Source organism: Schizosaccharomyces octosporus, assembly GCF_000150505.1.
Source record: "Schizosaccharomyces octosporus yFS286 unplaced genomic scaffold supercont6.3, whole genome shotgun sequence".
Classification (NCBI taxonomy): Eukaryota; Fungi; Ascomycota; class Schizosaccharomycetes; order Schizosaccharomycetales; family Schizosaccharomycetaceae; genus Schizosaccharomyces; species Schizosaccharomyces octosporus.
Window position 1 is genome coordinate 173,160 of NW_013185621.1, and position 10,912 is coordinate 184,071.

Genomic DNA, 10,912 nt, shown 5'->3' on the forward strand with positions numbered 1-10,912 from the left:
TGGAGCAACGCGACATTTCTACATATGACGATCAGGATTTAAATATATTTCATTGACTCTTAAGGATTAGCCTAACGTGCTTGCTCATAGTTGAATTAACTACAACAAAGAGGGCTGTAAAAGGAACGATCACGAGCTAATTTACGAACCAGGAAGCAATGAATACCTGATTGTTTAGAAAAAGCTTTTCTCGGTCGTAGAAGACCAATCAGATGGGTTATACTGTGAGTTTACATGATACTCAAATCGCCAAACTTTTCGCGGTAACCAGGAACAACCCATTTACCCTTTGTGACCATAGTTTCAACAATCTTCTCAACTTCAGGAACAGCAGTCTTCATGTCCTCAATAGTAATTTCACTGGTGGGGCGGGCTTGCTCAATGTTCTTCAAAGTAGTACTCAAGCTTTCCAATTCAGTCTTGATCATCTCGACGTTCTTCTTGGCACTACCGACAGCCTTACCTTCGAAAGCGTTAATAGCCTTCAACTGAGAATCCAAGTTAATCTTTACTGGCTTGAAAGAGGTCACAGACGACTCAATACGGTTCACGATTTCTTGGTTTTTGAGCACCTGACGGTAAGAAGCAAAATCGACTGTGGTAAGTTGTTCTTTCAAAGAACCAAGTTTTGCAGCAGCTTGGGCATGACGAGAACGAAAGTTGGCAAGGGCAGAAGCAGTACCAGCGTCCAATTTCAACTTACTAGGGACGGCTGCCCAATCCACAGCTTTAACAGCAGAACTAACAGATTTAGACATTGCGAATTTGTAAAGCTATAACAATTAAGCAAAATACAGTGTTTTTCAATAGGTCAACGAGCCGAAGACACAAACTGCAGATTACTTATGAGAGAGGGGGAGAGAGAGAGTTACCGTTGTGTGAAGCACGTCTCTTCTTAAGGTTCGAACTCAAATTTCGTAACATGGTTATACAAAAGATCCTATGCGTAGATAATTTAATATTTCAAAAAGAGATTGATTGTTTTTTTCAATTCAGAAAAAAAAACCTACCGAAAAAGCAGTTTTCTTCTCAGTTTCGATATAATAATATTATAGGACAATACCCGAACTTTATAACTGTGAAGAGGTTGAGAAGAATTTAAGATATATGGAAGGTATTGGTATGGTATGGTATCACCTTCGACCGTTTTTACATGGAGGAATATTTCAAAGTAAGAGAGTTGCATTAAGATGGTATTGTAGCACCTTTTTAGGTTGTTAATTTCATTACAGTTGCAAATAGCAAACCCAATTTTTAACCTTGTACGGTGTTATTTACATATCCATAGAATACATCAAAAATTAATATATTTAATAGGTTATGTACAAACCATTTCAGTTCATTTCTCCTTTAAACAGGAAGTCATATACACAGAAGCAAAAGTAAAAAGTGATACAGTTTATTCTCGAAGACGAGCCTCTAGCTCAGCCTTACGAGCAGCGCGAAGCTTATTGATTTCATCTTGTTTAGCGTTATAGCCAACGGTGAGCTAAAAAGAGATGTTAGGGTATGATGATGAATATAAAGTGCTTTACTTACCTTGTTAAAGGGGTTGTTGGGATGCTTCTGGAACTCCTTATACATGATATCTTCATATTGGTTGAGTCTAAGACCAGGGCTTTCCTTACGAAGTTCAGGGAGTCGTGTTTCTTTATATTCGTTCAACGCAGGCTTGAAGCGACGTTCCGGATGGCGATCAATTTTATCTTTAGAGCCAGAGTCTAAGCTAAGTAAATCCAAAGCCTCGTCAACGTTACGAGCGCTATATGAGGCGGGTTGAGCAGGCTCTTCCAGAAAAGCGTCTAGAGATAAATCTTTACGAGCGCCGGCCTTTTTACCTTTTCCACCTTTCGATGGCATACTAGCCATCTCTTCTTGTTCAAGCCGAGTACGCTCTGCTTTCTTTTGAGCCGCCTGTCGTCGTTTTTCCTCTTCTTGCTCCTTCTTATTATTACTCTTCGCTCCTTTCGACCATCTTTCATTCTCTTCGATTTCCTTCTTTTTTAATTCAGTTTCTTCTTTTCTACCTTTGGCGGCTTCGGCCTTTTCAGCTCTCTTCTTAGGATTTCCCATATTTCGTGATATGTGTAAAAGTTCAAGTAATCGAACCGACAGATGGAAGCTTATGAGATCTGATAAATTTTATTATTGAAGTCAGGTTATTAGGAAAAGAATAGAAACGACATACAGAAGACACATTGTTCTATATTTTCTAATAATTATAATATCTTCTTCGTTTTTTTTATCTGCTTTTCTCTAAAGTCGTTACCTTACTCGAGCAGAAATTTGTTAAAACATAATCGTCAGAGTGAACTAAGTATATGAGAATTTTGCCTTGTTCTTAAATCGTTTCACAGGACGCTTGACACGGGCTGTACATAGATGATGGCTGACCAACTTCTTGATAACAGTAAATGAGAATTGACCATTACGAGGAATTACCTTACGGATTTCCTTTTCCTCAAGGAAAGACCTTTCTCAAATAATCGATTACCAGGGTAACATATCAGATCCAAAGATCGTTCTATTATAGATTACGATGGAACATATAAATGTAGAATGAATGAAGAGAGTAATATAATATTTTGAAAAGTCATATTCAACTCTTCTCTTTGAGCCTAGACAAGAAATGGAAATACGATGGAATTTTTACTTGGTACTAGTTAAAGCAAACAAAACTTTTGGTTAGACTACAACTCCAGTATTCAAGACATGGTAGATTCGACACTCATTTGTTGGTATAAGAATTCATTGCGGATTCACGTACTCATCATCTAATAGAATAAACTCTTACTGTAAATGAAGATATAAAAAAACGGTTTTCTTGATGCTTCTTTGTTTACATCAATTTCATAATGCGAGAAATAGCGATATTGCGTTGAGGGTTCAAAGAATGCTCTTGGCCATATACCATCTCAAACGTTAAGAACGAAAAGAAACTAGTTTTCTCTTCCATTTCTATGATATTATCTTGTATTCTATAAGTTTTCAAAGGATCATCGGCAATAGGTACTTCTTCATTAATACCGACTCTCATACTTTGTTTCAGGTTCCCTGTGATTTAAATTCGTAAACTTGTATAATCTCTCTAAGTGAAGATACTTAGATACTTTTTAATTTCTTTTCATTCATCTTTTCTCGTTACAGACTCACTTGAATACCTATCTTGCTTATTTATTACCTACGCGGTCAGGTCAGTTAGTTTCTATATCTCCTGCTTCACGTTTCGGAAGTTTAACATTATATACAACAATATATATGCTAAGAACAGAATCTTCGATTGCTGATTTCATTACGGTATGAGTTTTCTTAACTCCTGGAGAGCATCAAAATATACGGTAAAACAGAAACCAGATGACATTGAACTTCCAGAAAGGGCTTCTGTTCTTCCTGCGACTGTTCAATTCTTTGTTAAAGAATTTATATCGTCTCTGGTGAGCCCAGTTCATCCTCAACTATTATCTCCTGAAGATTTAACGAACACCTTTCACAATTTTTACAGGAAGGCAGATGAATTCATGCTTTCAACTTTAATTCCTAATCCAGAATCTCCAAATCATGATGTGCCTTTACTTTCCCCCGAGGAAATGGAAACCCAGAAGATGGCAAAGCAGCATCTTGTAAAGCAAAAAGATGAATGGATGAATATCATTGAAGGCATTGCCTGCGAATATTTATATGATAGGTAAGCTATTTCATTTTTTTGGCTTATATTTGATCCTAATGTTTTATATAGGCTTTTTTGTTTGAGTACAAGCACCGATGAAAATAAAGATGATCTTCTCAAGAAATTTGCCTGTTCAGACGAAAAAAATGGTTTGCTGAACTGTCTTCCAATTGAAGAAGAGGTAAAAAAGCGTCTTGAAAACATTGCAGAAACCTTTTTTACTCTAAACAGGCTAAAAACACCTTTGCTAAAAATGAACATTTTCATGAATGTTAACGAAAAAATTATTGAAGCTTCTAATTTACCAAAAGAGGAATTGAATGCTGATAATTTATTGAATCTTACTATCTTTTGCATTCTTTCATTTCATGGATCACAGTTGTTGTCGCATTTAAATTTCGTTTTACGCTTTCGAAACCCAGACTACTTGTCTGGAGAACAGAAATATTGCTTGACGACGTTTGAAGCTGCACTTTCTTTTGTCCTTCGGGCTTGTCCAAATTTGTTGACACACTGTCCCATGCAACCAGCAGATGATCCTCTCTCAGTAGAGCCGTCTACCAAAGAAGAGCTTCCGTCTTCCGAGAATGCTACGTCAGACATCGAAGCAAATAACGAGCAGAAGTCTTCCCTTTCAAACTTACGTGGTTTGGGAATAGCTCTTGAAAAATCTTACTCGTCTTTTGTTAACAGAGTAGCAGGACACGCTCTTCGTAACTCTAATTTATCGACAGACAATGTCGTCTCTATCGATGATCCACCTCTTGAAAGGTTTCTTACCATGTCCGATGCCTCTGAACTAAAAATCAGTGAAATCAATACCCTACTCGCAGATTACAAACGTTTGGCTCGTCTCCTTTTTGATAAACAAGCCGAAAATTCTTGATTTGCCAATTTACGATTTTGGAAATGCTACCAAGTCATTGCATAACGATTTTAATGCTTTATTTAATAATATAATAACTATTTTTTAAACACTGATATATCTTTCACTGCTTTTTTACTCTGTAATTCTTGATTAATGATTAGTTAGTTTCTCATGTAGTTACCGTAGTCCAGTGTGATCCATTAAGTCGTGTCGCATTTTCTATGCTATTGCTCGTGTTTTATTTACAGCTAACCATTTTAAAAAATAATGCCCAAGTAGCATTGCGGCTATGGAGGATTCGAAACTCTTCCAAGAACTAGAGCAATCAATTCAGGATAATCAAAATTCACCTTCATTCAAGGGTTCTAATAAAGTTCTTCATCTAGCTCTATCGTATTTGAACGTTAAACGCCAAGATGCTCACTGGGTTTGTGATTCACGATCAAAAATTGCTGTACGAGAATGTTTTTTCCTGTTTTCTTTTCAGGATGAAAACGATTTCTTGACGTGGTTTAAAAAGCATCTTGGAGAACGTCTTCAAGCCTGCCCTTCCTGCATACTGAGCTATCATCAGTTAATTGATGAATTTAAGACTATATGCCTTAATATCTTTAACTTTGATTCAGATACCCTTTCTATAGTCCTTAACAAGATACTTCAGTGGGATGTTTCCAGACTAAAGAAAGTTTTACAAAGTAATATAAAGGTTGATTCTAGCAGCTCTTCGAAACCAATATTGTGTGCTTTCTATGAAATATTGTATAATGTCGAGTTTTTAAAAAACGAAACACTTTTTGCCCTATTTCGAAAGAGATTTTTGGAGGCCGGATTTCTTCGATTATCTAAAAAATTAGTCCCGGGTGTCATTTATCTTTTATTTACTAACGATGATGCCTTGAGAAAATGGGCATTTGGTATACTCAATGGTTCCGACATCATTCCTGCGGACGAGTTTTTAAATCTTCAAGCGCCCTTCCTCCAAGAAATTCGCACACTAAACGGCAGTACATCAGACGAAGTTTTTTTAGAACGGTTTTTGAATGGGTTTTCAGTTTTACTTAATAGTGTTTCCTCTGAGTATTTCGACACTTTGGGAAAGCATGGGTTTGAACCGGTAGCCTTTGTCTTACGAGGTTTGAACAAGGCGCCCTTGAATCAATATCCATCGTACTTAAATTGTCTACATTCTTTGTTAAGATGCTATAGAACGAAATTTTGGCAAACTTCGAATCTTGAACCTTCTCACCTTATACGCTTGGTTTTTGACAACATGGCTTATAAAGACTTGCTGAAACAGGTGATAGAAGGAAATAAAGACTGCAGTAGTCAAACTATGGATTGGATCATATCTTTTCTAAAATCACTATCTTTAGAAAAGCATATGTCTATTGTAGAATTACTGCTCAAGAAGTGTAATGTATCGTTGAATGAAGCAGAAGGAATTGCGTATTCGAGTAACCCTTTTTTTGATTCTGTGTGCGAGATCTATTCTCTACTTTTTAACGAATATTTTGAGACTGTTTCTCATAGTGACGATTCTCAAAAAGCGTACGTGGAGTCTTTGCAATCAAATATTTGCTCAAATTTTGATATCTTTTACTCTAATTTAAAAGATTACGTGAGTCCTTTTGAACAACAGTCTTTTAAGAAAGCTTTTGAATATCGTTTGAATGTGGATGTTTATGCTTTACGACATACTTATCGAAAATACGTTCAAAAGCGTAAGTATATGAACATAGATTTAAATTTTACTAAGAGATCTTTCTCCACTTTTTGGAAAAGGTTACTTTCTTTCCTCGTTGAACATAGTCAAAGTTTGACTAATTCTATTTTGCGATCCATCTCCTCTATGTATCTCATAGACAGGTTAGATTCACCAGAAACTAATGATTATGATGCAGCCGTAGATTCATTTTACCAGTTCCTGTCAAATATGCTAATAATTATTCAACGTTGGAATCTTTCTTCTTTGAAATCATTGTTGGATAATCCGTACAATTATTCGTGTTTGGTTGGATTTCTATTTTCCCCAGTTTCCGATATTTCTAATAATGCTTGGACTATAATGAATCTAACTTCTGACGCCGAAAATACCGCCGATGCTATAGATAAATTAGCAAAACGTCGATTTTCCGATTCACTTCAATCACTGTCAAATATTTACTCACAATGGATCAAGTACAGGAATTTCAACAGTGTTAAGAGGATTATATATCAAGGAAAATTGTTTATCAATTATCTTTTCGACCCTTCAAATGGCTTGTTACATGGCTACAGCATTTCCTTTAGAGATGAAGGAAATTGTAATGCCTTAAAAGCATACTGGGACAATTTGTGGAAATTCTTTGCCCATTTCTTTATTGCTCTGCCAAGTTGGCCAGTTAAAAAAGAGAAGGATGTTCTTGTTGACATAATGCATGTTTCATTAGACTGTTGCCAAATGCTTTTAAAAAGCTTTCATCAGGTATCTGAGTTCATAAGTGGCATTGATATTTCAGTGTCCTTTTCCAAATCTGAAGCTAGCGATGATTCCAAGAAATCCTTAGCCAATTCGATATTGAATTCTTTTATCACACTTTCATATTGGTTGAAGCTAAACGACTCAACTTTGTTGTCTTCAGTGGTTAGAATTATTTGTGCTATGTTGAAGTTATTCAATAATTTATCTCTCCCAATTAATCAAAATACTGTCGATATGATTCAAAAGTCATCTACAGCCGAGGATGGATCCACAATTCTCGCTTTGTCTGAACGTGAAGATTTATTTCTTGCCATTTCACCATACTTACCTGAGCATTTACAAACAAAGCCTTTCAATTTGATTACAGAAGAAACATTAAATCTAGAAGGTGCGGCTTCGACCAGTCCAAATATTTATGTTATAGATGAAGAACCCAAGCAACGCGAAAAATCTTCCACGAAAGTCCAACAGTCTCATACTAAGCCTGCTCTTGAAAATGTTGATAAAGGGGCATCAAACCATTTTACCCTTTCATCAAAAACTTTATCTAATCTTGAAAAAAAGAAAGATACGGTTGAGAAAACGCAACCTGCTCGGCGAAATTATATCCAAAAGGTGGGGGCTAAACCTGCTAATTTAAATGTTGGAGATTTATCAGAGGTACAGTCACATAGGGCGTTGAATAAATTGGATTCCATTGCTCCAATAAAAAGGCCAACTTTAGAACCTAAGCGCAACTTACAATTGACTTCAAAAGATGAGGTATCTGCCGAAACCGAATCTGAATCTGACTCGGATTCAGATTCAGATTCAAATAATAAGGAAAATGAAAACAATGGGCTTTTCTCTTTAATGCGTGATGCTTCTAATCAGACCAAAGCAAATGCTCCGCGTCGCCAAGTGCAGCTTTTAGATATAAATTCCTTGAAGACCAGCAATGTTGTACATCCTGCACAACGTCACAGGGAAGTTCATCAAAGCATTTATACTTCCCGTCAAAGGTTGTTTCCTGATATTCAAGGTTTTTTCAGAATCCTTTTAAGCTGGAATCCTCTACTCAATTTTGAGATAGATGTGGACAAAAAAAATTTAAGTTGCCGGAGTATAGAAACTTCGTACTTATCCCCAGAAGCTTATGAAAAAGTTTTTATGCCTTTCTTATTCAACGAATGTTGGGCTCAGATTCGTGCAGCGATCGAAGAAAGCCAATATACGCCTTTAGAATTGACTTTAAATACTCGTACCTCTGTTGATAGTTTCGTTGAGATAGGATGTAGCTCTAAAACAATCACTGAGTTACAGTATCTTAGTGATACTGACATATGCGTGTTATCCAAGTCAAACAAGCCTACCTCACCGGGAAAAGATGATATATCAATTCTTGCTAAAATCCAGTCAATAACAAGAAAAAAAGAATCCATCGATATCTTTATTCGTGTTAATTCTGACGCAAAATCCCTTCAGGAAATGATTCCAGGTGCTCATTTTTACTTACAGAAACTTTTTAGTGCCACAACCAGCCTGCGTGAATACTCTGCTCTAAAGTCACTCCCTTTTATTAGTCTTTCCAGAGACATTTTGAATGCAAATGTAAGCAAATCTTTGGATAACACTGACAATGAAGGCTTAAAAAAAATTATGGGCTGTTATGGTGCTAATGAACCTCAAGCAAAAGCTATCAGAGCCGCTTCTAATAGAGAGGGTTTTACGCTTGTACAGGGTCCACCGGGTACAGGTAAAACCAAGACTATTCTGGGAATGATTGGTGCAATTTTAACATCGAAAGGTCAGGGTTTACGATTTTCTGCCCCTGGACAATCGAAACCTGTTCAACAAAAGCAGAAAAATAGAATTTTAGTTTGCGCTCCTAGCAACGCTGCGATTGATGAAATTTTACTACGTTTAAAAGACGGGGTGTACGACCATGAAGGTATAAAATTTATGCCCAAAGTAATTCGGATAGGTTTCACCGAATCGATCAACGTTCATGCAAAGGAGTTTACATTGGAAGAACAAATGGCTAAACAAATGGAGATTACTAATTTAAAAAAACATGAAGAATCTTCTGATTCGGGCGAGATCAGGAAAAAACATGACGCTACACTTTTGGAACGTAACAAATTAAGGGAAAGTATAGATTCAATTCGCCAAGCTGGCAAGGATAGTTCTACGTTAGAACTAAAGCTTAGAGAAGTTACACGCCAAAAAAATGCCCTCGAACAAAGCCTAGATGAAATGCGCAATAGACATCAAAGTGCCAACAGGAGTATGGATTTGGCTAAAAAACAAATTCAATTACAACTCCTTCAGGATGCTGACGTAGTTTGTGCTACATTGTCAGCCAGTGGTCATGAAACGTTGCTGAATGCCAACATAAGCTTTCCTACGGTAATTATAGATGAAGCTGCTCAAGCGGTTGAGCTTAGCTCTCTTATTCCATTAAAATTTGATTGTAAAAGCTGCATTATGGTTGGAGATCCAAACCAGTTACCACCCACTGTGCTCTCAAAGTCTGCTTCCAAAAATGGTTATGATCAATCGCTTTATGTTCGTATGTTTAAAAGGAATCCAGATAGTGCTTATCTTCTTAGTATCCAATATAGAATGCATCCGGAAATTAGCAAATTCCCTAGTCATTACTTTTATCAGTCGAAACTAATTGATGGACCGAATATGACTTCTGTTGCAGATCGTCCTTGGCATCACGATGCCTTGTTTGGTGTTTACCGTTTCTTCAATGTCGTTGGTAAAGAGTCTGTATCAAGGTCCAAATCCTTGTACAACGCCGATGAAGCATCATTTGTGCTTTTACTATACGAAAAACTTTCACAGAATTTTGTGAATATTGATTTTGAAGGAAAGATTGGTATCGTTACACCTTACCGAAGCCAGGTTCAGGAGCTTCGCTACCAATTCCAGAAAAAGTTTGGATCCATTATTTTCAAATACCTTGACATACATACTGTAGACGGTTTTCAAGGACAAGAAAAAGACATAATTATTTTTTCTTGCGTCAGGAGCTCCATGGGAAATGGTATAGGTTTCTTGCAAGACATACGACGTTTGAACGTAGCTTTGACTAGAGCAAGATCTTCTTTGTACATTGTGGGAAGTACTGAACCTTTACTACAGAATGAAGTTTTTCGCAACCTAATCGGGGACGCCAAAACAAGAAATTGCTGGATGCGTGTCAGTTTCGAACAACTATTGCATTGGAAATCTGATCCTAAGAAGTTAAAAGTAAAGTCGACTAAAGAGCATAATATTGTCGATGATGATCTTATTAAAGAAGAATCGGATAGCTTACCACGAAACGAGCGTTCGCCATCAATAACTCCGTATACAGAATCAAAACAGGAGATTGTCAATGCACCCTTTTCTTCTGGTTCCAATAACTTTAATAAGGACAAGGAACAAACTAAACGTTCTGGCAAAGTAGTAAACTCAGATGTGGTTAATTCAAGAACGTTGAAGGATCAGTCTAAAGAAAAGAAGGAAATTACAAAGCAAAACGAGACCGTTGATTCAAATGAACTACCAAATAAACGAGAACATAATTTTGGTGACAAGGCTGATCGTAAAAAGCTGAAAAAGCCTAAAGAAGAGAAAAAGCCGGATGATGGTCATAAAAAATCTAAGAAATCAAAGAAACCAAAATCTAAGCTTGCTTTGGCTGCTATGGCACGAGGCTTTCGTCCACCATCTTAATCTTAATGGACTGATAGTGCACATGGACATGTAATAAGCGCATCCTGACTCTACTTTTTGGCTAATTTACTCATTTTTATACCAGTTTTCTTTTATTTATATGTCTTTGTTTAATTGAGTTAATGTATAAAGTTTTAGAATCTTTGGGAAAGATTCTTCAAAAGCACTCTCCAACTTACTTGGTTTTGGCAATTACATGAAAGTAATT

At 36.6% G+C, this 10,912-nt stretch overlaps 4 protein-coding genes across 4 annotated transcripts; 2 read left to right on the forward strand and 2 right to left on the reverse strand.

Annotated features, from left to right (window-relative positions):
* Nucleotides 1–44: 44 nt before the first annotated feature.
* SOCG_04732 (F0-ATPase subunit D) lies at nucleotides 45–1,002 on the reverse strand. Its single transcript, XM_013165324.1, has one exon. The coding sequence runs from the start codon at nucleotides 756–758 to the stop codon at nucleotides 231–233; it is 528 nt and encodes a 175-aa protein (XP_013020778.1). The 5' UTR covers nucleotides 759–1,002; the 3' UTR covers nucleotides 45–230.
* A 297-nt stretch (nucleotides 1,003–1,299) lies between these two features.
* Nucleotides 1,300–2,223, reverse strand: SOCG_04731 (HMG-box). Its single transcript, XM_013165323.1, has 2 exons — nucleotides 1,540–2,223; nucleotides 1,300–1,489 (listed from the first exon to the last, which is right to left on the reverse strand). Exons 1-2 carry the CDS (start codon nucleotides 2,071–2,073, stop codon nucleotides 1,400–1,402), a joined length of 624 nt encoding a protein of 207 aa, XP_013020777.1. The 5' UTR covers nucleotides 2,074–2,223; the 3' UTR covers nucleotides 1,300–1,399.
* Nucleotides 2,224–2,696: 473 nt separating this feature from the next.
* SOCG_04730 (guanyl-nucleotide exchange factor Vps902) lies at nucleotides 2,697–4,652 on the forward strand. Its single transcript, XM_013165322.1, has 2 exons — nucleotides 2,697–3,685; nucleotides 3,737–4,652. Exons 1-2 carry the CDS (start codon nucleotides 3,300–3,302, stop codon nucleotides 4,551–4,553), a joined length of 1,203 nt encoding a protein of 400 aa, XP_013020776.1. The 5' UTR covers nucleotides 2,697–3,299; the 3' UTR covers nucleotides 4,554–4,652.
* A 172-nt stretch (nucleotides 4,653–4,824) lies between these two features.
* SOCG_04729 (helicase sen1) lies at nucleotides 4,825–10,704 on the forward strand (the record flags this gene model as incomplete). Its single annotated transcript, XM_013165321.1, has 2 exons — nucleotides 4,825–6,256; nucleotides 6,398–10,704. The coding sequence occupies 2 exons, from the start codon at nucleotides 4,825–4,827 to the stop codon at nucleotides 10,702–10,704; spliced, it is 5,739 nt and encodes a 1,912-aa protein (XP_013020775.1).
* Between the last annotated feature and the right edge of the window lie 208 nt (nucleotides 10,705–10,912).

Bases quoted from the DNA above. Each gene is read 5' to 3' on its own strand.
- SOCG_04731 (XM_013165323.1), bottom strand. From the start codon at position 2,073: ATGGGAAATCCTAAGAAGAGAGCTGAAAAGGCCGAAGCCGCCAAAGGT. The intron at 1,490-1,539 runs GTAAGTAAAGCA...ATCTCTTTTTAG, and splicing joins CCAACAACCCCTTTAACAAG to CTCACCGTTGGCTATAACGC.
- SOCG_04730 (XM_013165322.1), top strand. From the start codon at position 3,300: ATGAGTTTTCTTAACTCCTGGAGAGCATCAAAATATACGGTAAAACAG. The intron at 3,686-3,736 runs GTAAGCTATTTC...TGTTTTATATAG, and splicing joins TGCGAATATTTATATGATAG to GCTTTTTTGTTTGAGTACAA.
- SOCG_04732 (XM_013165324.1), bottom strand. From the start codon at position 758: ATGTCTAAATCTGTTAGTTCTGCTGTTAAAGCTGTGGATTGGGCAGCC.